Source organism: Leucopleurus acutus (genome assembly GCF_964270905.1).
Source record: "Leucopleurus acutus genome assembly, chromosome: 10".
NCBI lineage: Eukaryota > Metazoa > Chordata > Mammalia > Artiodactyla > Delphinidae > Leucopleurus > Leucopleurus acutus.
Genome location: NC_139153.1, coordinates 88,369,854 through 88,395,939, shown reverse-complemented (window position 1 = coordinate 88,395,939; position 26,086 = coordinate 88,369,854). Strand labels below are relative to the sequence as shown.

Here is a 26,086-nt window from a genome sequence, read left to right as displayed (position 1 = left end):
CCAACTATGCTATTAATGTCACGGAGAAATCCTGGGAAATGCTATAAAACAAATGTCTCAGAGTTCTCCCACCCAAGAGGTTGAGGAGCTGGGGAATTTATAAACCAATTGCCATGAGTCACTGGCTGATAGGTTTAATACCCCAGCATTTCCAGCCTGTTCTTCACAGACAGAGCAGCTTTCTGTTGCTTCTTTAAAGGCTCTCAGGCAAAAAAGACATAGATACAGGCCTTCGGAAATGGGCAGGACCACAGGGAATGGTGAGGCCCAAAGAATATTTACTACAGATGACACTCAGTCTCTTGTGTGGGTCAGTAGGGTAAGGATTAACTGAGATGGGGAACCCAGGGCTTAAAGCAAGACAGAAGGGTAGTGGGGAATAGAGACTGAGTTTCATTTTTGGCATGGTTCATTTGAGGTGCTCATGGGACATCTAAGTGAAGGTGTTTAGGAGACAGCTGGATATGTGAATATGAGTCTTTGGAGAGCAATATGATCTACAGTTACAGATTTGGAAACTATCAGCATGTAAATCCATGAAATCCCATGGGAAATTGTATAGAGTAAGGAACAATGATGGGCATGGGCAGGAACCAAAGATCACTAATATTTAAGGGACAGTGAAAGGAGGAGAACTCTGCAAAGAATAAGACACATCAGAGAGTTATAAGAAAAACCAGAAGTACTGGGTATCCAGAAGCTAAGGAGAGAAATTTAAGAAGTAGAAAGTAAAAATGTGTCACCTGCTGTTGAAAAAGCAAGAACAATGAAAGACAAAACAATGTTATTAGATTCAGCAACAAGCAAGTCTTCAATGATCTTGGAGTGGTTGGTTAAGAGATTCTGTTACATCGAAGGATGCATGTGTGTGAGTCATTGTAAACAGCAAAGATAGATAACTCAGGAAGTTTACCTGAGAATGAGAGGAGCTGGAGAAAACAGAGATGGAAGGTTTAGTACCTGTAAAATACTGTAAAATGAAGCACAATCCTTCTGTCACCAACAACTCTTCCCTTAACCTGGTGACCATCAGGTTAAGGGGAAGAGTTGTTGGTGACAGAAGGATTGTTTGTTTATAGAAAATGAAAGAGACAAAATTTTGATGAGAAAGAGCCAACGAAGGGGATGGAGAGTGAAGCTACAGGAGAAATGATTCAAAGCCATGGAGTTCGCTAGAAGACAGAAAGGGGACTGAGTCCAGAGACAAGGGCGGGGAAGACCTCACATGGACTTTGTTTCCTTTGTTGCAACTGGCAAGAAGAAAAGTGCTGGGTACAGATCAAGGCTAATTTGTAGATTTGGTGGCATGAAGTTAAGAAGGTACCTGTGTATTTTCTCCATGAACCAAGAGTTGAAGAGCAAGGTGTGAATGAGGGGGAATCAGTGATGTCACAGGATTAAGGAGCTTATGGCTAGAATGAAACGCCTCTGCAGGGAACTGAGAGAAAGCTGATGAGGAAAACAGCTGTGTGATTTCCTCTCACAGTGCTCAGGTGTGAGCCCAGAGACCAAATAGTTGGACTTTTTCAAGATTGGGCTTCAACAAGTGAGTGGAAGAGAGGGATGACAGGGCAAGAGAGTTGCAAGGTGGCTGAAGTGATGACAATAGAAAATCGAAACAAACAGGGAAGAATTAAAGATAGGCGGAAAGGATGGACAGAAGCAATTCATGGGAATGGCGTTCCAGGTTCTGATCAAGGGATTCTATTTCCAGGGTTTGGGGTAAGGAGAGAGCACACTAGGAGGGAGACTAGTTACAAACAGGAACCTGTTGTAAATTGATGAAAGTTGACCAGCATTGACTAGTTTGTCATGGTAGAGGGATAAAGCAGGAGATGGCTCAGAAACAAGTGAGGAAGGAAACAAGGCTGCCATGGCTGAGATGAGAAATGGCTGGATTTCCTTCCCATTTAGGTCACCACAGAGCACTGAGTACTCCAGTGAAAATTAATTATTAAAAAAAAAAAAGAAAGAAAGAAATGGCTGGGCCAGTGTCTAACTAAAAAGCTAATTCAATGGTGTTATGGCCATTGTTCTGTCTCTCTATTATGAGTTGAATTGTCTTCTCCAAAAAGATACGTTGAAGACCTAACTCCTGGTTCCTGTGAATGTGACCTTCTTTGGAAATAGGGTCTTTGCAGATGTAGTCAAGATTCAGTGGCCCCTAAGCCAATATGACTTATAAGAAGAGGCAGAGAGACACAGATAAAGACACACAGGGAGAACACCATGTGACAACAGAGGCAGAGACTGGAGTGATGTGTTTATAAGCCAAGGGACAACAAGGATTGGTGGCAACACCAGAAGCTAAGAGAAGGGCATGGAACAGATTCTTCCCTAGGGCCCTTAGAGAAAGCATGGCCCTGCTGACACCCAGATATCAGACTTCTAGCATCCAGAACTGTGAGAGAATATATTTTTGTTGTTTAAGGACAAGTTAATTGCAATATCTTGTTACAGTGGCCCTAGGAAACTAATACACCCTCTATGCTTATATATGACTTAGCCTGGGTCATGGGTATATTTCCTAATGTCACAGGGCACCGACAGAAGTCAGACTGTGGTCAACAGATACTGGGGCAATTCTCCATTTCTAAGTAGAAACTGGACCTTTTCGTTCTTATTAAGTGTTGCTTTCAACTCTCTTCCGGTGATACAGTAATTCAATGTACTGTTATTCCCAAGCAAAGATGTCCGAAGGTTAAGTTCATCCAGTAGGAAGAGAACTAAAAAGAAAGGCAAAATGACTTCTACGTAAATTTAGAAGTGTTAGGATATTTTAGACTAGAGTCAGTCATAGTACCAGAATATCTGGTGTTTACTGTATTTTTTACTTTCAAAAGGAAGTCAGTGCACTTTTTCTGGTGACAGTACATGCCCATTTTGTGTACTAGAACTTTTTTTTTCACAGCAATATTGACACACGATTTAATGTTCCCATTTCTACTGATTGATTTGGCACAGACAATGCATTTCTGTGCCAATGAATAAGAACAGATCTACGTGACCCTTTTCTCTCTCTTTTTTTCCTCTCTTACTAACTTGCACACACAGACACATATAAAACAGAAAATATATCAGTATTTTTCATATAAGCAAATATTGAGAATAATTTAATTCATGAATTAATTAATTAATACCCCATGGATTGTTCCCCAAAGGCTCAAAGTCAGGATGCTTTTTTTTTTTAATATTTATTTATTTACTTTTGGCTGCATTGGGTCTTCATTGTTGCACGCGGGCTTACTCTAGTTGTGGCGAGCAAGGGCTACTCTTCGTTACAGTGCACGGGCTTCTCATTGCGGTGGCTTCTCTTATTGCAGAACATGGGCTCTAGGCTCACGGGCTTCAATAGTTGTGGCTCGCGGGCTCTAGAACGCAGGCTCAGTAGTTGTGGCGCATGGACTTAGTTGCTCTGCAGCATGTGGGATCTTCCCGGACCAGGGCTCGAACCCATGTCCCCTGCATTGGCAGGCGCATTCTTAACCACTGCGCCACCAGGGAAGTCCCTTGTTTTTCTTTTATAAATTTATTTCAGGATACTTTTATTAGCCAAAGACTAGATGAAAATTCAAGATTTTCTATGGCCTTCAAATGTTGCTAGGTTTTCAGCTTTACACGAATTATTTAAAACTTCAAGTTATAAACAGTTTATATAAATCAGGGAGGCAAACACAACCACCCTCAGGAGTTGGGCAGGTAATAAAAATAACTGAAGTTGACCTGATTGTATTCTCGGGACATACTCTGTTTACACATTAAACACGCAGCTTTACTTCCACCCACAAATGTGTTTTCTCCCACTTTTCTTGAAACACAAGGCCCTGCTCAGTCTACCTTTCATTTTTTTATTTTCGCAGAGGCTCGGCTATAAAATTATTTCACCATTCTATGAATTCTGTAAAGAGAACCAACAGGGCAAGCATCAGGCTGACTGGCTGGAGGGCTGAGGCCTCGGTGGTGAAAAGAAGACAGTGAGGAAGCTCAGGCTCCATGTGAGGAGAGCAGGTCTCCCTGGGCTCCAGCTGGTCCTTCCCAAGTAGGACTGTGTGCCCAGTTAGTAGACAGGCCAGTTTTTTTGTTGTTGTTTGTTTGTTTTTTTAATAAATAAATAAATATTTATTTATTTTTGGCTGCGTTGGGTCTTCGTTGCTGCGCGTGGGCTTTCTCTAGTTGCGGGGAGCGGGGGCTACTCTTCGTTGCAGTGCGTGGGCTTCTCACTGCGGTGGCTTCTCTTGTCGTGGAGCATGGGCTCTAGGCGCACGGGCTTCAGTAGTTGTGGTTCATGGGCTCTTGGCATGCAGGCTCAGTAGTTGTGGCGCACGGGCTTAGTTGCTCCGCGGCATGGGGGATCTTCCTGGACCAGGGCTCGAACCCATGTCCCCTGCATTGACAGGTGGATTCTTAACCACTGCGCCACCAGGCAAGCCCAACAGACCAATTTTTAAAGGGATTTAATACAAAATCTCCAGATTTCTAAATGTCAGATTTTAGTCCCTTCCCTCCCCTCCCCTCCCCTCCCCTTCTCTTTTTTTTTATACACACAATGATGTCCAAAACAGTTTGAAGGCAAACCAAACATGTCTGGGAGCAGATTTAGCCAATGGGATGCTAGTTCACAACCTTTGCTAAATATTGTTTTCTTATGTGGTAAAATATATATAACATAAATTTTACCATTTTAACTATTTTTCAGCATGTAATTCTGTGGCGTGAAGTACACCCACAGACTTGTACAACCATCACCACCATCCATTTCCAGAATAGCTTCATCACCCCAAGGAGACTCTCCATACTCATTAATCTGTTATGTATTTTTATTATCAACTTTAAAATGGAAAGAGAGCTTGAAAATGAAAATGTCCTCCAAGGTTACCATATTTGATGTTAAAACAAAACCCTTCAGATTTCAGTGTTAGGCTAAGTGCTCACCTTCTTCCAGAGACCATTCAGGAGTTAAATCCTCTGCCATGTATAAAAGTCTCTCCAGAAATCCTTTATCTCATCAACTCTCAGCTCATACCTGCTTACCACATCCATCATTCCATTTGACCCAGCTCTGGACCTCATTACAGCCTTGAAAATGTCTGCTCTGTGTTCAACCAACTTTCCTATCTCTCCACCTTGCTCTCTCCACTCTTTCCACCTCTGCCTCGGTAAAACCTAAGCCCTGTCCAAGAACATCACTTCCCCTATAGCCCTCTTAAATAGAAACTGCTTATTCTCACTTGAGGTTTGGTAGTTGGGTCCATGTTTGCCTATTTTCAGACATTACTTGCTTCCTCTTGTAAATATCCCCTCTCCTTTGAGACCCGTATCATTCAGCTGAGTCACACTTTCCTCCTTTTTATTGTTGTCACCTGCTGTCACTTCTCTTCATTCACTTGAGATTTCAACACCTGGCTTCCAATCTTCCAGTCCACCTTAACTCCTGTCATCATTTAAGACCACTTCAGCATATACTGGAGACCCATGCAAAATGCAGAGCTGTTAGTTCTGCCTCAGCAACCTACAAAATCACAGAATCGGATGTCCCATTCTCAAATAAAACTTTTACTTTCAGCTTATTCAAACCATCACCCCTCTCTTCCACCATCTTCCATCTCATGAAGACTTCCAATCCATAACCCCATGGCTTTCTCTTTGCCCATTAGCCCCTCTTGCCTTTACTTCTCTGTTTTTTTCCAATCTAATCTATCTTTATTTTTATTTATTTATTTTTGTTATTGTTTAATTATTTTTTTATTTTTGGCTGTGTTGGGTCTTAACTGTGGCATGTGGGCTCTTCATTGCACCGTGTGGGCTTCTCTCTAGTTGTGGCATGAGGGTTTTCTCTCTCTAGTTGTGGCGCGCAGGCTCCAGAGCACATGGGCTCTGTAGTTTGTGGCAGGCGGGCTCTCTAGTTTAGGTGTGCAGGCTCAGTAGTTGTGGCGCACGGGCTCAGTAGTTGTGGCATGTGGGCTTAGTTGCCTCACGGCATGTGGGATCTTAGTTCCCCGACCAGGGATCAGACCCGCGTCCCCTGCATTGGAAGGCAGATTCTTTACCACTGGACCACCAGGGAAGTCCCTACTTCTCTATTTATTTAGATACTTACAGTCCCTCAGTATAATAGTATAATAGTGTAAACACTATAGTAATCCCCATGCTTCTTTGTCCTCTGTCAAACACACCAAACCCCAACCCTAGATGAACCCAACCATCTATCTTTTTGTTCTCATGCTCAAACTGGAGAAAACACACAACTGAACTGATTGGTATCAATGAAAAGTCAACATCTCCAACCTAAACACTGCTTGGCAACCTAAATATGTATCTCCAGTAAACTCACTTGATCATTTTCCTAATGATTATTTTGTACTTCCCTACTATTCTCAAATCATTTTCTCCCTCATCTCCATAAAATAGCCCACCACTAAGTTCTATCAATTTTACCTCCAAAATGTACCCCAAACCATTCACTTCTCTCCTTTGTTGCTACTCAAACCATCATCATCTCTAGACTGGGTTACCACTGTTGTCTCCTAAAGATTCTCCCTGCTATCTTATTGCCCTCCCCATGAATTTTCCACAGAGTGATTACAGTGAAGTTTTTTTTTAATTGAGTTATAGTTGATGTACAATATTATACACAATAAGTTAGAGTGTACAATATAGTGATTCACAATCTTTAAAGGTTATACTTCATTTTATAGTTACTATAAAATACTGGCTATATTCCCAGAGCTGCACAATATATTCTTGTAGCTTATTTTATATATAATAGTTTGTACCTTTTAATATACTACCCCTATATTGCCCCCGCTTCCCTCTCCCTGCTGGTAACCACTAGTTTGTTCTCTATATCTGTGAGTCTGCTTCTTTTTTGGTATCTTCACTAGTTTGTTGTATTTTTAAGATCCACATGTAAGTAATATCATACAGTATTTGTCTTTCTCTTCTGATTTACTTCACTTAGCATAATACCTTCAAAGACCATCCATGTTGTTGCAAATGGCAAAATTTTGCTCTTTTTCATGGCTGAGTAGTATTCCTGTGTGTGTGTGTGTGTGTGTGTGTGTGTACACATCTTCTTCATCCATTCATCTGTTGATGGACACTTAGACTGCTTCCATATCTTGGCAATTGTAAATAATGCTCCTATGAATATTGGGGTGCACATATTTTTTCAAATTAGTGTTTTTGTTTTTTTCAGATATATACCCAGGAGTGAAATTGCTGGATCATATGGTGGTTCTATTTTTAGTTTTTTGAGAAAACGCCATACTGGTTTCCACAGTGACTACACCAATTTACATTCCCACCAACAGTGTACGAGGATTCCCTTTTCTCCGCACCCTCTCCAACATTTATTATTTGTTGACTTTTTGATGATGCCCATTCTGACCAGTGTGAGGAGATACCTCATTATAGTTCTGATTTGCATTTCTCTAATAATAAGTAATGTTGAGCATATTTTCATGTGCCTGTTGGCCATCTTTAAGTCTTCTTTGGAAAAATGTCTATTCAGATCTTCTGCCCATTTTTAATTGGGTTATTTGTTCTTCTGATGTTGAGCAGTATGAGCTGTTTATATATTTTGGATATTAACCCCTTATTGGTCAAATCATTTACAAATATATTCTCCTATTCAGTAGGTTGTCTTTTCATTTTGCCAGTGGTTTCCTTTGCCACTTTTATTGAACATAGTATTGGAAGTCTTAGCCACAGCAATCAGACAAGAAATAAAGGGAATCAAAATTGGAATGAAAGAAGTAAAACTGTCACTGTTTGCAGACATGATATTATACATAGAAAATCCTAAAGATGCTACCAGAAAACTACTAGAGCTCATCAATGAATTCAGTAAAGTTGCAGAATACAAAATTAATATACAGAAATCTGTTGCATTTCTATACACTAACAATGAACTATCAGAAAGAGAAATTAAGGAAAGAATCCCATTTACCATCACACTAAAAAGAATAAAATACCTAGGAGTAAACCTAAGGAGGTAAAAGACCTGTACTCCAAAAACTGTAAGACACTGATTAAAGAAATTTAAGATGACACAAACAGATGGAAAGATATACCTTGTTATTGGATTGGAAGAATTAATATTGTTAAAATGACCATACTATCTAAGGCAACCTACAGATTCAGTGCAATCCCTGTCAAAATACCAATGGCATTTTTCACAAAACTAGAACAAATAATTTTAAAAATTTGTGTGGAAACACAAAAGACCTCAAGTAGCCTAAACAATATCGAGAAAGAAGAACAGCGTTGGAGGAATCCCGCTCCCACTCCGTGGTTTCAGATTACACTACAAAGCTACAGTAATCAAACACTATGATGTTGGTAGAGAAACAGACACATAAACCAACAGAACAGGACAGAGAGCCCAGAAAGAAACCCAAGCACTTATGGTCAATTAATCTTCAACAAGGGAGGCAAGAATATGTAATGGAGAGAAGACAGCCTCTTCAATTAGTGGTGCTGGGAAAACTGGACAGCTACATGTAAAAGAATGAAATTAGAACATTCTCTAACCTCATACACAAAAATAAACTCAAAATGGATTAAAGACCTAAATGTAAGACCGGAAAGCATAAAACCCCTGGAGGAAAACATAGGCAGAAAACTCTTTGGCGTAAATTGTAGCAATAGTTTTGGATCTGTCTCCTAAAGCAAAGGAAGTAAAAACAAGGATAGAATGAAGTTTTTAAAATGTTAATCAGGTCATGCCATTCACTTATTTAAAATCAATCCATGACTTCCTATTGCATTTAGAATAAAATCTAAACTCCTTAATATAACCCAGTACCCTGCATAGTCTGGGTCCTACCCACCACTCCTTTTCTTCCGTGCCACTTTTTTCCTTGCTCATTACATGCTAGTCACACTGGTTCATGTACCAAGCTTTCCTTTCTCCTGCCTTGGCCCATTTCGTTCCCTCTACCTGGTGTGCTCTCCCTGCCTCCCCCACATTCCTCACCATTCTTAACCTGGACAACTTCTATTCATTCATTCTTTCGGTCTCCTACTTAACAACTCAACCTTAAATAAGTCTGCCCTGACCAACTCCATCTTTAAATTATGCTCTACTCTTCCTTCTCACGTGCTTAATTTTTCCTTACAATGCTTACATACTTATTTCTGTGTGTATTCACTTCATTTCTGACTCTTTGATCAGACAGATTCTTGAGGTTAGGAACCATATCTAATTCGATTTCCACTACGTACTGGTTCCTGACAGAGTATAAGTGTCCCAGAAGTTTTTGTTGAATTAATGTTGAATGAAAATTCATTCCTGATTCAGTACGGGAGATGGGAGAGGTATAGAAGGGAGAAGGTATAGGGATTCAGTACGGGAGAAGGGAGAGGTATAGAAGGGAGAAGGTATAGGGAGAGATATTTTACAACTATTTTGGTATGATTACTGACACTCCTTTTTGTTTTTATAAAAACAAACAAAAAAAGCCCACTCTACTTCCAGTACTTCAAAAAAAAATCATACTGTACTTGGGCTAGAAGAAACCTTACTACAATTACTTCAAACTATAGAGGAAGGAATTGTATTTTGTGACTTCTTTTAACTATAGGGTTATATCTTTGCTAACGTTTTAAAACAGGAGTCCGTAAACTATGGCTGGCAGGCCAAATCTGGCCTGCCACCTTTTTTTTTTTTTTTTCGTTATGCGGGCCTCTCACTGTTGTGGCCTCCCCCATTGTGGAGCACAGGCTCCGGACGCGCAGGCTCAGCGGCCATGGCTCACGGGCCCAGCCGCTCCGCGGCATGTGGGATCTTCCCGGACCGGGTCACGAACCCGTGTCCCCTGCATCGGCAGGCGGACTCCCAACCACTGCGCCACCAGGGAAGCCCCGCCTGCCACCTATTTTTGTAAATAAAATTTATTAGAATACGGCCATGGTCACTTGTTTATATATTGTCTATATCTGCTCTTGCACTACAGCAACTGAGTTAAGTAGCTGTGATAGAGAATACGGCCTTCAAGCCTAAAATACCTGCTGTCTGGCCCTTTACAGATGATGTGTGCTGACTCCTGCTTTAAAGTATTGAAAAGTAGGTTTTCTTTAAATAACTTTTGTCTTTCTCTGATTGTTTTTATCTTTTTTATTGAGGCATATGGACACTAAAGGCATAAACAGCACTGATCTTCAGTGAACTGCTCAATTCATTTTTACGCATGTATACACCCATTCGAACATTACTCAGATAAATGTACTGAGTATTTCAAGTGTTCTAGAAGGTTCTTTCATGGCCATGTCCAGTCAACTCCTCATGGACAGATAGTGTCCTTAGTGTCTTCTAAGTTCTATCACTAACAATTAGATTTGCCTGTCCTACACTGCCCTAGCACTCAGCAAATATTCTCTGGGAGAAAATGGCTATTTGACGATCCTGTAGATTCCAGTTTGCCCATGCCAATCCACATGGATAGAAAAAATTTTGTTTTTCCCCTTTCCTTTACTACGACAGCCTATGACCAGACTCAGCAGATGCTCCCACACAAGAAAATGCCCAGCAGCCTTAGCCTCTTCTCTCCCTAAAATGTATTTCTTCTAATCTTATATTCTTCTCTCCAATATTTTTTAAAAATATGACTTTGTAATTTCTTTTGTTCTAGTTGTGATAGCTTTCTGCTACTACCACATCATACTCAGAAACAGAAATGTTCATGTCTTTAATCATTTTTTTAATCTTAATGTGGCTTAAATAAAAACCAACGAAAAATATCCTAAAATATTAGTCCAGATACAACTTTTTCCTGGTAGAGTGTAATTTTGATTTTAAATGCAGCTGAAAGGACCATGAGATTCACTTACAATAAATCCACTTTATAGCAAATTTAGATGAGGTATATCAATTCCAAAATAACATGGAACAGATTTCTAGTGTTCACTCATACCCGTTTTTCCTCTTTCCTGGGGCAGAGAGGACAGATATATTTCCAAGCCTTCAGGCAGGGCTATGTGTCCAGTTATGGCCAATGGATTAGGAGCGTAAACGAAATGTGTTGCTTTCAAGAAGAGGCATTCAAACATGAAAGGGAGCATTCTCTGCACTCTCCCTTTCATGACAACCAGGAAGGTCACATGTTTAGATATAGAGCCACTCAGCCTGGTTCTCTAAGCCACTGCTGGGAAAGAAGCCACTTTGGAGAGTTGCTGGGCTCACAGTGGACTTTGCATCAGTAAGAAAGAACTTTAATGTGTCGAGTCATTGAGTTTTCGGGACACATCTACATCTCGGCATAGTCCATCCTATAAAGGCAAATACAGTAAGGAATACCTAAACTAACACAAAGACATAGCTTTTTCTCAGATTACTGTTTTTTTTAAATCCTCCAAATTCTAATATTCTAGAAACTGTTGTTTGGACTACTAGATATTATAGGCAATGGTTATAATAAAATTATTTCTAAGGGAAAGTTAGTGAAGAATACCTTTTAGTTACAAGGTATGCAGTTTCCTTTGGAGTCTTTTTTTTTTCTTTTTCATTTTGCCTTTGAGGCATATACATGAAAGGAAAAACTATATCTATTCTGAGCTAAGCTATACCATACCTTAAACTTGAAGTAATTTTAGTGATACTATTGTACATATTAACATCAGGGACTTTCCAGTCTCAGGAAATTAAAGCTATATGTTTAAAGGGGGCAGCAAATTTTAACCTTTAGTTCTTCCTTTTCTCATCCATCATACCATAGCCTGTAGCCGAGAGCACTACATTTAAACCTTCCCTTCTCAAAGTGATCTTCTCTTTTACCCTTTCCTCAACCCCTCCCACTCATGTTAAAACCTACTTGAACCTACTAGAAAAGCTATTATAAAGAACTGTACTGTGGGGCTTCCCTGGTGGTGCAGTGGTTGAGACTCCGCCTGCCGATGCAGGGGACACGGGTTCGTGCCCCGGTCCGGGAGGATCCCACATGCCGCAGAGCGGCTGGGCCCGTGAGTCATGGCCGCTGGGCCTGCGCGTCCGGAGCCTGTGCTCTCCGCAGCAGGAGAGGCCACAACAGTGAGAGGCCCGCGTACCGCAAAAAAAAAAAAAAAGAACCGTACTGTAAGCTGTTATTGCCTAGTAGTAGCTCAATGCAACACCTTCTTGGATAATCTGCATTTTAATTAGAAAAATATATATTATAACCTAAAGGGATGAGCTTTGCTGTTATTTATTGGTCTGTGGGGGGAAAGGTTAAGATGTCAGAAGGCAGGATTAAAGATCTTCCCATTTTCCAACGAAACACTTTCTTGGGTGGCTACTTATTCGACCTACACTTGAAGGCCATCCTTGAGTAGTCAATTCTCTAAGCAGGAGTATTGGTAACTGTCTGTGATGGTTAATTTTATGTGTCAACTTTACTAAGTCATGAGGTACCCAGAACATTTGGTCAAACATGGTTCTGAGTGTTTCTGTGAAGGAGTTTTTGTGAAGGTTTCCATGAAGGTTTTCCCTAACGTGGGTGGGCCTCAACCAATTGGTCGAAGGAAGGCCTGAAGATGACAAAAAAACTGACTCTCCCCCAAGTAAGAGAGAATTCCCCCTGCCCAACTGCCTGCACACTGGGACACTACTGGCTTTTTTCCTGCGTTAAGACTCCAACTGAAACATCAGCTCTTCCTGGGGTCTTGAGTCTCTTGGCCTTTGGACTAAAACCACACCACTGGCTTTGAAATCTTGAGAGCTGTCAGCCATATATACTATGTATATATGGCTATACATATATACTATATACATACAGTATATATATATTAGTTCTGTTTCTCTGGAGAACCCTGACTAGTACACCCTCCCATGGCACTGGAATCACACCCTGTATGTGACCACTACACTTTTCCAGGGTCTAGAGAGTTGATACTCATCCCATCTCCAACAATTGACTGAACGAAATTTATAAGCAGGAGCAACGACTAAAAAGCCAAGATAAGCTAAAGAATCAAATAATTGAAGGCTTACTATGGTTCGTCTGTTTACTGATCATAAGTCAATAAATGAAGCAATAGCAGAAAATGAAAAGCGAGACCAGGAAGAAGGAAAAAAAAATAATGGAGAGAAACACACTAGCCAGGAAAGGCCACAGACAGCAGAAGGAGTGACAGAGATGACAGACAAACAACAGTGCTGGTGGCAGCAGGTCTCCTGAGAGGAGAAAGAATTTCAGGAAAATCTGGGAAATGGCAAAGGAGCACAACTTGCAATGAGAATAGATAAGCTAGCTGGGTTATTCAAGTCCAGCTAACCCCTATATCCACCACGGGCATTAATGAATACATTGACTGAACTCATAAGGAAGATCTGGAATCACTAAAGAAAGATAATCTTCTGGGTAGATTTGTATTTTGGCATCTATCACATGGTATTGTAATTACTACTACTCTGTCCTCTCTTACTGCATAACAAGCCACCCAAGACATAGTGATTTAAAACAACGGTGTATTGTTCTCATAATTCTGTGTGTTGTCAATCTAGTGATTCTTCTACTGGACTCATCTGGGATCACTCATGTGGCTGTAGTCATCTGACGATCCTACTGAAGTCCAAGATAGCCTCAGTCACATGCCTGGGACACTAGCGTTGGCAAGACATCACTTTCTCCCCATAGGGCCTTTTATCCTCCCATAAGTCAGACTAGCTTCTTCACAACACAATGCTCTTCAGATTTCCAGTGGCCAAACCCCAAAGTGCAGGCACTTATCGAGTCTCTGCATGGGTCACGCTTGCTAATGCCCCATTGGTCAAAACAAGTCATGTGACCAAATCCTGAGCCGATGGGGTAAGAGCCACGAAAGGCATAAATACCAGAAGGCTGATTTATTACAAGAATCCACAACATCCACTGTGACTTTAAGACTTCGGTATATCGATAGCATTCCCATTCCTTAGTACCTGCCTGGCACCCCTAATTCATAATTCACATCTGGACAGTGCTCCCTAGGGAGAATTTTGGAACTTTTAGACAACATTTTGGATGTTCTAGTGAAATACAGCCTGGGCATGCACATTCGAAATGTATATTATTGTATTATAAATTTTGTGCCTATGTCTCCTTTATATTGCAGTTTGAGCATTATGTTGACTCGAAAAATATATTAAATCATAGTAGGTCATATTATCTACAAATTTTCTCTCAGGGTAGTAAAGTTACATTACAAAACACTGGTTCTGATAAGGCAGTGTTTGGGTGTGATATTTGTGAAATTAATGAGTTAAGTTTGAGCGTTTATGGACTAGGCTTCAGTTACTTGGGGACCCTTCTAGCCCAGATTAAGTGTCACTAAATTATTATTTTAAAATTGTTATTGTTAATTTTGATCTCTGTGTTCTGATAATGTGGGAAAGGAAGCACGGGGAGGGGGATCACTCATACTTAAGAAAGCAGAGGGGCTTCCCTGGTGGCGCAGTGGTTAAGAATCCGCCTGCCAATGCAGGGGACACGGGTTCGAGCCCTGGTCCAGGAAGATCCCACATGCCGCGGAGCCACTAAGCCCGTGGGCCACAACTACTGAGCCTGTGCTCTAGAGCCCGTGAGCCACAACTACTGAGCCCGTGTGCTGCAACTAATGAAGCCCACGCACCTAGAGCCCGTACTCCACAAGAGAAGCCACCACAATGAGAAGCCCGTGCACAGCAATGAAGAGTAGCCCCCACTCGCCGCAACTAGAGAAACCCCATGCGCAGCAACAAAGACCCAACGCAGCCGAAGATAATAAATAAATAAATAAATAAGTAAGTAAATAAATAAATAAATAAAAAACAGCGGAAAATCACAGAACTTTCATACCTTACTCTGCCAGACTCATCACCTCTCCAGACCCCCACACCGCCTCAACCGTCCTCCCGGGCACGGCGAATTTCCTTACAGATAATCGTTCGAAATGTGAATTTATAATATTATACAATGTACAACAAATGCAACGGAACAGATGGTGCGTTCCTGAGCCCAGCAGCTGGAGGGGACACTCGGCACACAGTAGGGGCACCATAAACACTGACTGACTGAGTTCATTGCCTCAGTGGACTCGAAGTCATCTTCTCCCCAGGCACTATCCTTACATCTCTCCAAGCCTCCAGCCCTGGCCCGAAAGGCGGTGAGCTGGGAGCAGATGGCGAGTCCCGGGTGCCAGGTGTGCAGCGCGGTGTGGGGCACGGAGTTCTTTGGTCCCTGCTCCACTCCACCCCTCCCATCCCCACAAGCCGCCCTCGGTGCCACACGTGATGTCGGGCCGAGAGGGACCCGGGGAGGGGAGGGCTGGGAGCAAGGAGATCTGGTGCCTGGCGGAGCCCGCGCGTCCTGCGCCCGCTGCCCGCCGAGCGCCCGCCTCCCTTCTCCTCTGACCCGCGTCACCTGGCAGCCCGTGCAGTCTCCGCGCCTTCCCACCCTCCCTCTCTGCAATCGAGCGCCTTTCTTCCTCCCCTCCCCTCTTCCTCTCGGTCTCTTATCTGACATTTTGCCTCGCTTCCCTCTGCCCACTCCCCAGCGGGTTTCCCTCCCTGGCAGACGCGCCCGCCCCAGCCCGCCCTCGCACACCCTCCAATTGTAGGTCAACCCATTTGCTAACGTTAGCTTAGGCTAGCTCTTGTTGAAGCGTTTTTCCATAAGTGAAATCAGCCGCTTCCCCCGTGGGGCTCCAACTGTAATTGCTTCGACTTGGCTGCTGCGTTGAGGGGTGGGGATCCCACTGGCTGTGCTCCCATCCACACCGCGTGCTGGGGTCACTGGGACGGTTTCGGGGAGCCCCTCGGGGGGGACGGTGTTGGCAGCCCCACCCGGACGCCTACTCCCGGGCCTGGCTGCCACGGTGGCCTGTTGAAAGCCAGAAACACGCGAATCCAAGGGGGACAAAGGGAGCCGAACCCCTCCTCCAGAACGCTCTGCTTCCAAGTAACTGCGCCTCGGGCGCAGCCTCTACTAGAGATTTACCTGCCAGAAGCTCCCTCTTGCCAGACCTGAGACCCGGGGCCGAGGCACCGGGGTCGTCGGTGCGCCCCGGCCATGGGGCCCTGGCACCGCCACTCCACCCCACCCCAACTCCGCCTTCCCGCACGACGGAGGGCACCGAGGCACGCTGGCCCCTCCGAAGTCGCTGGGGACGCTTGAAGGATCGGGTGCAACCAACTGTCAACCTCCCTTCGCCCTGCGGCTTTTTTCCCTCCCCTCGCCCGCCGCGCACACACCCTGCTCTGCCCTCCTGCAAGAGATCAGACAGCTGCACGCTCAACGGGACCAGGGAGGGGCTGCCCAGCCTGTGTACGAATGTCGCATGCCAGCCGGAGCGTGGGTTCCAGACGCACAGCGCGCACAGAGCGTTCAGGCGTCCAGAGCGAAGGCAGTGGGCGCGCTGGAGATCAGGGGCCAAGTGGCTGTCAGTTCCGGTCAGGGACGGAACTGGGCAAGGTGGCCGAGGGCCCAGCTGGCTTTGGGGGTGGGGGGGGGATGGAGGAGCCGAGCGCCCGGGAAACGACCCCCCCACCCCCCTGGCTAGCGCGGCCAATTGCAACTTCAAAGGAGGGCTAGGAGCTGTCTAGGGTGAGGGGGCGTGTGTGTTGTGTGTGTGTGTCTCTTCGGCTTCTTCCCCGGTCGTAAACCCTTAACGGAAGACGGGTGTTAAAGTGCTGCTGACAGGATCGCCCGAAACATGTTTACAGTAGGAAAGACTTTCCTCCAAAAAGCACAGCCGGAGTCGATTCCAATTTATTTCCTCCCTGTAACTGTAATCGACAGGCGAGGCTCAGCCGCCGCGGCGGAGCGACACTGAGCACAGCTAATCCCCGCCGAATCCTCGCCGAGCTCAGGGCAGGAAGAGCGCGGTGCCTGCGCCACCGAGTCGCGGCGCTCGGCGAGGCTTCGGGCCGGGGGAAACCATCTTTTGAGGAGGAGGGGCGGCCTTTCCTAGTCCTTAAGAAAGGCGCGCCTCGGAGAGAGCCTTCTAACTCGTTCGGCTTCGGCAAGATACTGACACGGTAATTGATAATCTCCCGGTTCAGTTAGTAGATCCAAACGGGAGCCAGCCTTGGCGTCCCCAGTCTCTGGGAGCTTCTGACAAGTGAACGGGAGGCGGCGGTTCGTTGCACTAAACTCTGATTTATGATTTTTAAAAGATCAGAATTCACCGACACACCCTATTAACCGCTGATCGTTGAAACTGCTACCTAAAGAAGGTAGAGTAGTGGAGGATGATAGGGGTTCGGGAGAAGAGGAAGGGGGAGAAGAAAGAAGTCCGACCGTCCCCACGTTTTCCCACGTCTGCTCGTGGGCGCAGAGAGGCTCAGCGCTGCCACCTGGCGGCTGCTTCTCCCCGGATTGGGGGCCGGCTGGTGGCAGAGCAAACCCGGGTTCCCGATGGGTGTGCCTTGCTTCTGCTTCGCGAAATGGGGCAGAAGCTCGTATTCATGCTTCAAATCTACGTGGCCCGGTGCAAACACTCATTTTTTGCTTGTTCTCATGAGAAAATTGAAAGGTAAGGAAAAGTGAGTTAGCGGTGGTATGAAGTGCATACATACATACACCTACCAGGTGCCAGTTACTGGTTAGGAGGGGAAAGAAAATGGTAAAAAGTATCAGAAATGCAGGGTTCTTATCTCTTAGTTTATTCTACGAGTAACAATAATTCGTGGACTTCATTTTACCTCAAATCCTATTTTGATATTTTGCAAATAAGAATTACTTCCATACATTGTTTTTCAATACAACCCCACCCCTTCCCCGGGAAGTCCAGTTCCAACACAGTTTCATCAGCCCAAAAAGATGAAGTGCAAGTTATGTTTGTCTACTTGATTGAGAAGTAAATCAGCTTCGGATGGAGGGTTCTTTTCCATAAGGTGTGGAACCAAAAAGCCTGGGGCCTTTCAGTTGGCAAAGGCCAATGACATCCAATTTCTAAGGCTTCTTCCCTGTCTGCTAAAGTAACAAAGACAGGTTTCCCCACCCCCCTCTTTATGTTCTTTGAACTGAATAGTTGTCAGGTCAGACCAGGTCCTACAATCACAATTTCTACAACCAAGGCAAGGCAAAATCTTGCAAATCAGTTCAAATCCAAGAGATTTGTTAAACTAATTTCCCTTCAGGTTCTTTTTCTCCCTCTATACTATAGAAATATATTTAGCAGTAGGATAGAATCTTACTTCCATCTATACCCCATACCATTTTATGAATGTGAGATTTTATGTTGTGCAGGTGTGTGAGAGCAGAAGAAAAGAAATGAATTAGCAGATATTACATTACATCTCAAAACAGAGTTCCATTATTCAATGGAAACTAAATAAAATATTTACCTTAATTCAAAATTTGGAATGTCTAGCATCATTGCTAATGAAGATAATTAGTCTATTATTCTAAAACAGGAATTTTTCTGCAAAATTTTTTATCTTGGTTTACTGTTAATATGGCTTAAAGAGTAGCATTAAGAATTACTTCATGTACTGCAAAGCCAGCAGAGGGAACACTGAGTACTGATTTAGTAGGGGCCACCAAATATCTGGTATTTGGGAAAAAATGTCAGTAATGGAAAACTGGTTACAAAGCATATGAACTTAGGTAATGAGAACACAGAAATCTTTTCTCATTATTTGGTATTCAGAGGCCTAATACATTCCAGTGTGCACATACTCAGTTGGTGAGAAAGATGACTTTAACAAAAGGCCATTTGTCACATGTTTTCTTACATTTTAAGAGGACTACTAACACATAAGAACAAACCTACTTTAGAAGTCTAAGCATTCATGTATACTATAATAATCTTACAGTCAATACAAATTACTAATATATTTCTTCATTCTAAGAAGACCTTCTTCATTTTTAACATCTCAGATGTCTTACAACCATGGGGATGTTAGTTTCATTGGCAGTTTTTCTCCCTTAATGGCATGTAACTATGGTATGTTTTAAAGACATCGATTAGATTTGTTGAAGTATAGAAAATACATCTAACAATAGAAATAGGCCAGTGGATATTATTTTTAGTACACACTTTAAAAACTCTGTGTACTTTTGTGTGTGTGTGCGTGTGTGCGTGCTTTAAACATAAACAAAAGTACTCTGACTGCTTTGATTAACTTCCACTTTTCCCTGATCATATTCACTGGTAAACTCATAAATGGCTTTGGAAATATAATCAATTACATTGATTAAATTATTCACTCACCTTGACTGAAATATCACAAACTAGCCATACCCTCAAATCATTAGTTGGTGCAAATCCCAAAATAAACGTAGTATTTATTCTTTTTTTTATTCTGGTGAAAATATTGATTTTATAAATAACAGACCTCTTAGAGGAATTTTTATGTCTGATAACATGTAGGGGTGTGTTGTAGTGGGAATACTAAAGAAAATGAAAAGCGAGATGACACACCCAACTTTGTTATACGCAAAAGAGGTGCCTGTGGGGTTTTTTTTGTTTTCAAAATTTGTTTCTCCTTCTAAAGGAAAAAATATATAACTTGGGTAACTACTGGTCAAAAATTATTTGCTTTTACCCACAAAAACATTCTTGCTTGTGGTTGATCCTCAGAGATCCAGTCAGATGTCTCCAAAGGGTGTTCTTTCCAGTAAAATTCTAAATCTGACAACCTGGGCCTCTCGCCAGCCTACATACTTCAAAAGTTTGACAAGATAAATAGAAATCTGCTGCCTAGCACTAGTTTGATCTGAATCGAAAGCTGACCTAATTGTGTTGGGTTAGCCCTACCTAACCACTTATCACTGGCCTGTAGAAAAACAGTTTACTATTATGGTGTTAGGGAAGACCAATTTTTACTAGAATTTTGATTTTCGTACCTTGGAACAAACGTGGCCAAATTAACATGTATTCTGACTACCTAGGCACCTTTTCTTTGCCGCATTCTTCACGATGCTCATGAATTTTCTTTTCAAATCACTGGGATGACAAGGTTGCCACTGTGGTCCTTGGACGGTTCACATCCATGACCTGTAATTTTTTTTTTACATTGGTGGCCATCCTCGATTTTAGCCTCTTGAACAACATGCTGCTTCTACTTTAAGGAGTGTCTCTGGAATCTGAATTATCAAGGGAAGGATAATTGCATTCATTGATGGCTTATTATACATCAAGCTCATTGAACCCTCACAACAACCTTATATAAAGTAGTTCCTAGTGTTCCCACCTCACAGATGAGGAAAACTGAGACTTGGTCACATCCCCAGGGTCACAGGACGAGTAAGAAGGACTAGCAGCTGGGTCTAATATAAATCCAGAGTTTCCATTCTCTTCTGCTACCAGTTACCACTGCCTTCTACAGTTTCTCTTTGCCTTGGCCTTTTAGTTCCACTTGATTGAAGTAACAAACATATAGGAGAATATATATATATATATATATATATATATATATATATATATAGGAAAGGAGGAGGAGGGTGTGGGGGAAAGAAGGATGGAGAGTGAAGCTATCTTTAATTTTGAAAATGTGGAAAACACATATTTAGAAAGTAAAATTGATTCCCATCCTTTACTCACCATTATCACCTTACACAAAACTCTACGGAAATTCTCCCATTGAGTTAACTATGGAACACTGCCTAATATGTTCCAGTGGAAAGCTCCTCTGTTTGGGCTATCCAGGATTTATAGGGGAGTTTAAATCATTAAATGACCATAGTTAACCCTTGTTTGGTTAAGAGAGCAAGTAATTATTGCAAAAATTCCTCTTCTCTGCCTTCCACAAACAGTACCAAAATAGCTCTGAAGGGATTTACACAATACTTCAACATCTGTGCTGTACCTGGAATTGTTAAAATAACTGTGATGACAGGTGTCTAGGTACCGCTTTCTTAATGATTTTCAATATCTATTGATTTATTGTCATGGCTTTCCCTCCCCCTTTTACATCCTTGGCTTTATGAAGGAGCCGAGGAACAGATTTTGCACTAGAGGCTGATTCTTTATTCCAATACTGAAAAGAACTAATAAAAATAATCACTTGGCTTTTAAGCAGAGAGCTTCCATTTACAGTATTTCACCCTTCCCCCCCTTCTAAGCCCCTTGTTATCTAACATAATGGTTAGAATACATTTCCGTCTCTCCTCTTAATAATTTCATGCATTAACATCCTCTTCACACACCACACACCACACACGCACACGCACACGCAGGCACGCACAGCAAAAGGAAAAGAGGCAGCAGAAATCTCAGCTGTACTTCTAGCCCTTTTAAAAAGTTTGCTCTGTAAATTGGAATGAGGTCAGATTTGGAGCTTCTCATTGCACGCGGAGATTATTATTGCATCGGGTTCCAAGCCAATGGGAAGCCCAGGGGAGGGGCTTGGCTCAAGGAAGCGTTGGTTACAGCGGCTGATTGGCCGCGGCCAAGACTGGGAAAGGATAAAGAGACGCGAGGCGGAATTGGGGTCTGCTCTAAGCTGCAGCAAGGGAAACTGTGTGTGAGGGGAAGAGGCCCGTTTCGCTCCCGGGTCTCTAGTTCTTGCACGCTCTTTAAGAGTCTGCATTGGAGGAACTCTGCCATTACCAGCTCCCTTCTTACAGAAGGGAGGGGGAAACATACATTTATTCATGCCAGTCTGTTGCATGAAGGCTTTTTGGCTTCCTACCTTGCAACAAAATAATTGCACAAACTCCTCAGTACCGATTCCGCCCACAGAGAGTCCTGGAGCCAGAGTCTTTTCTGCTTTGCATTGTAGGAGAGGGACTAAGTGATAGAGACTATGTCGCTTTCCTGAGCTCCTGAGAGCGCTCGTGAACTGGAATCAACTGCTTCAGGGGAAGGAAAAAAAAAAAAACAGACTTGCCTGGGAGGCGGCGAAAAACTTGCATTCGAAGCTTCAGCAACCAGCATTCAAGAAACTCCTCTCCACTTTTAGCACGGTCTCCAGGACTCAGGAGCCGAGAGACAGCGCAAACTGCGGCGCGGTGAGAGAGAGAAGAGCGAGAGAGAGAGAGGGAGGGAGACTCTCCAGCCTGGGAACTATAACTCCTCTGCAAGAGGCGGAGTACTCCCGCCCCGCATCTTTTGGAGACTTTTCTCTCTTCGCCCACCTCCGCCCCGGCCGGGAGTTGAGCCGACCGCTCGGCCGCCGCGCGCGTCCCCCAACTCGGCGTGCGCTTGGCCCCGGGAGCCGGGAGGGCCCGGCGATTGCGCCGCGGCCGCCGCAAGGGTGTGAGCGCGCGTGGGCGCCCGCCGAGCCGGGGCCATGGTGCAGCAAACCAACAACGCCGAGAACACGGAAGCGCTGCTGGCCGGCGAGAGCTCGGACTCGGGCGCCGGCCTCGAGCTGGGCATCGCCTCCTCCCCCACTCCCGGCTCCACCGCTTCCACGGGCGGCAAGGCCGACGACCCGAGCTGGTGCAAGACGCCGAGCGGGCACATCAAAAGGCCCATGAACGCCTTCATGGTGTGGTCGCAGATCGAGCGGCGCAAGATTATGGAGCAGTCGCCCGACATGCACAACGCCGAGATCTCCAAGCGGCTGGGCAAACGCTGGAAACTGCTCAAAGACAGCGACAAGATCCCTTTCATTCGGGAGGCGGAGCGGCTGCGTCTCAAGCACATGGCTGACTACCCCGACTACAAGTACCGGCCCAGGAAGAAGGTGAAGTCCGGCAACGCCAACTCCGGCTCCTCGGCCGCCTCCTCCTCCAAGCTGGGGGAGAAGGGCGACAAGGTCGGTGGCAGCGGCGGGGGCGGCCACGGGGGCGGCGGCGGTGGCGGGAACGGCAACGCGGGGGGAGGAGGCGGCGGCGCGAGCGGCGGCGGCGCCAACTCCAAACCCGCGCAGAAAAAGAGCTGCGGCTCCAAAGTGGCGGGCGGCGCGGGCGGCGGGGTCGGCAAGCCCCACGCCAAGCTCATCCTGGCGGGCGGCGGGAAAGCGGCGGCCGCCTCCTCCTCCTCTTTCGCGGCCGAGCAGGCTGGGGCCGCCGCCCTGTTGCCCCTAGGCGCCGCCGCCGCTGCGGCCGCCGACCACCACTCGCTGTACAAGACGCGGACTCCCGGCGCCTCGGCCTCGGCGGCGGCCTCGGCCTCCGCCGGCCTCGCGGCCCCGGGCAAGCACCTGACCGAGAAAAAGGTGAAGCGCGTCTACCTGTTCGGCGGCCTGGGCGCGTCGTCCTCGCCCGTCGGCGGCGTGGGTGCGGGCGCTGACCCCAGCGACCCCCTCGGCCTATACGAGGAGGGGGGCGCCGGCTGCTCGCCCGACGGGCCGAGCTTGAGCGGCCGCAGCAGCGCCGCTTCGTCGCCGGCCGCCGGCCGCTCGCCCGCCGACCACCGTAGCTACGCCAGCCTGCGCGCCGCCTCGCCCGCCCCGTCCAGCGCGCCCTCGCACGCGTCCTCGTCGGCCTCGTCCCATCACTCCTCCTCCTCGTCCTCCTCCTCCTCGGGCTCGTCGTCCTCGGACGACGAGTTCGAAGACGATCTGCTCGACCTGAACCCCAGCTCAAACTTTGAGAGCATGTCCCTGGGCAGCTTCAGCTCGTCGTCGGCGCTGGACCGGGACCTGGATTTTAACTTCGAGCCTGGCTCCGGCTCGCACTTCGAGTTCCCGGACTACTGCACGCCCGAGGTGAGCGAGATGATCTCGGGAGACTGGCTGGAGTCCAGCATCTCCAACCTGGTCTTCACCTACTGAAGGGCGCGCGGGCTGGGAGAAGAGGGCCGGGGGACGGGGGAGGGGGGAAGAGAGGAAAGAGAAAAAAAGAAAAAAAAAAAGCGGACAGAGAAAGAGTTGCAAGAGAAAAGGGAAAAAGAAAAAAAAAAGGAAAAAGGAAAAGGAAAAAAAAAAAGTGAGCAGGGCCGGCTTGGGCCGCGTCCCGGTGGTCGGAGAGCAGCGCGGCGGCGTTTGGGGACCCGCGCTCCCATCCCCCACCTCCCCGGCCGGAGGGACGCGGCGGAGGCGGAGGTAGACAGGGGCGACCTTTTATTGTTGTTCTTGATGTTGTTGTTGATGGCGAAAAAGCGACTTCGAGTTTCCTCCCCTTTGCTTGAAGAGACCCCCCCCCCCGCCCCGCACCGCTTCCAGCGAGCTTCCGGACTTGTCTGCACCCCCGGCCAGAAGCCGAGTTGGTAGTTTTCTAAGAGACTGAAGGAATCTCGTTCCTCTCTCATCGCCCCCTTGGTATTTTATATTTGGTTTTTTTTTTTTGATCCGGAGAGGAGGAGGAGAAAAAAAAAATCCAACGCGCCCCCGGGGCGTTTTGTTCTCAGCATCCCCGCCCCCATACTTCTTCGCCAACACCCCCCCCCCCCCCCCCCCGCGCAAGAAGACAGAAGGCTCCGGGGAGTCGAATTTGACCGACGGCAGATGCTGGAGGGTCGCACGGACCCGAGCGCCGGGACTGAGAGACTCCACGCTGGCGAATTCCCGTTTTGTTTTTGGAGGGGTTTTTTTTTTTTCTCTACTTTTTTTTTTTTTTCTTTTTTTTTTTCTTGCCCCTGCAGCCGGAGGAGGAGATGTTGAGTGACCGGCGCTCGGAAATGACCCAAGAACCTAGTTGGAAAGCCACACCAGCCAGGGCGAGGGGCGGGGAGGAGAAAGACACGAACTGGACAGGGGCGAATAATAAAACTGAAATGGATTTGCACGTTGGGGAGAAGGTGGCGGCGTCTCCTGGGCCTCCGCCTCCCGCATCTCTGAAATCAGTGAGGTGAGACTTCGAGGCCCGCAGGCGCGGAGGAGAGGAGACTGTTTGATGTGGTACCGGGGCAGTGGAGGGCGAGTGGTGTCGGGGGAAAAAAAAAAAGGTTTTTTGCTTCTCTTAATCGGAATCGTGATGGTGTTGGATTATTTCACTGGTGGGGTTAATATAGCATGTTATCCTGTCTATCTTTTAAAGATTTCTGTATAAGACTGTTGAGCAGTTTTTAAAATAGTGTAGGATAATATAAAAAGCAGATAGATGGCGCTATGTTTGATTCCTACGACAGAAATTATCACCAGCTTTTTTTCATTCTTAACTCTTTAAAGGATTCAAACGCAACTCAAATCTGTGCTGGACTTTAAAAAACAATTCAGGACCAAATTTTTTCTCAGTGTGTATGTGTTTATTCCTTATAGGTGTAAATGAGAAGACGTGTTTTTTTCCCTCACCGATGCTCCATCCTCGTTTTTTTTTTCTTTTTTTTTTCCTTGTAAATGTAATCAGATGCCATTTTATATGTGGACGTATTTATACTGGCCAAACATTTTTTTTTCTTATTTTGTCCCTTTCTTCTTTCTTTTGCTTTTTTTTTTCTTTTTACTTCCTTATTTACTCCTTCCTTCCTTCTTTTCTTTCATTTTTTTTTTTGTAGTTGTTGTTACCCACGCCATTTTACGTCTCCTTCACTGAAGGGCTAGAGTTTTAACTTTTAATTTTTTATATTTAAATGTAGACTTTTGACACTTTTAAAAAAACAAAAAAAGACAAGAGAGATGAAAACGTTTGATTATTTTCTCAGTGTATTTTTGTAAAAAATATATAAAGGGGGTGTTAATCGGTGTAAATCGCTGTTTGGATTTCCTGATTTTATAATAGGGCGGCTGGTTAATATCTCACAGTTTAAAAAAATCAGCCCCTAATTTCTCCATGTTTACACTTCAATCTGCAGGCTTCTTAAAGTGACAGTATCCCTTAACCTGCCACCAGTGTCCATCCTTCGATCTCAGTCCTATAAAAAGGGGGAGGAGAATTAGCCAAACACTGTATGATTTTAAGAAAAACAAATTTTTTTAAGCAAAATACTGTTTTATCCAGAGGCTTTAAAACTGGGGCATTTACAGCAAAAAGGGATCCTGTAGCTTTAACTTGTAAACCACATCTTTTTTGCACTTTTTTTATAAACAAAAACGTGCCGTTTAAACCACTGGATCTATCTAAATGCCGATTTGAGTTCGCGACACTATGTACTGCGTTTTTCATTCTTGTATTTGACTATTTAATCCTTTCTACTTGTCGCTAAATATAATTGTTTTAGTCTTATGGCATGATGATAGCATATGTGTTCAGGTTTATAGCTGTTGTGTTTAAGATTGAAAAAAGTGGAAAACATCTTTGTACATTTAAGTCTGTATTATAATAAGCAAAAAGATTGTGTGTATGTATGTTTAATATAACATGACAGGCACTAGGACGTC

General features: G+C 44.8%; 1 protein-coding gene across 1 annotated transcript; it reads left to right on the top strand.

Annotated features, from left to right (window-relative positions):
- Positions 1–21,497: 21,497 nt before the first annotated feature.
- SOX4 (SRY-box transcription factor 4) lies at positions 21,498–24,180 on the top strand. Its single transcript, XM_082847409.1, has one exon. The coding sequence runs from the start codon at positions 22,172–22,174 to the stop codon at positions 23,600–23,602; it is 1,431 nt and encodes a 476-aa protein (XP_082703535.1). The 5' UTR covers positions 21,498–22,171; the 3' UTR covers positions 23,603–24,180.
- Positions 24,181–26,086: the final 1,906 nt, after the last annotated feature.

Coding starts and splice junctions, on each gene's coding strand:
- SOX4 (XM_082847409.1), top strand. CDS start 22,172: ATGGTGCAGCAAACCAACAACGCCGAGAACACGGAAGCGCTGCTGGCC.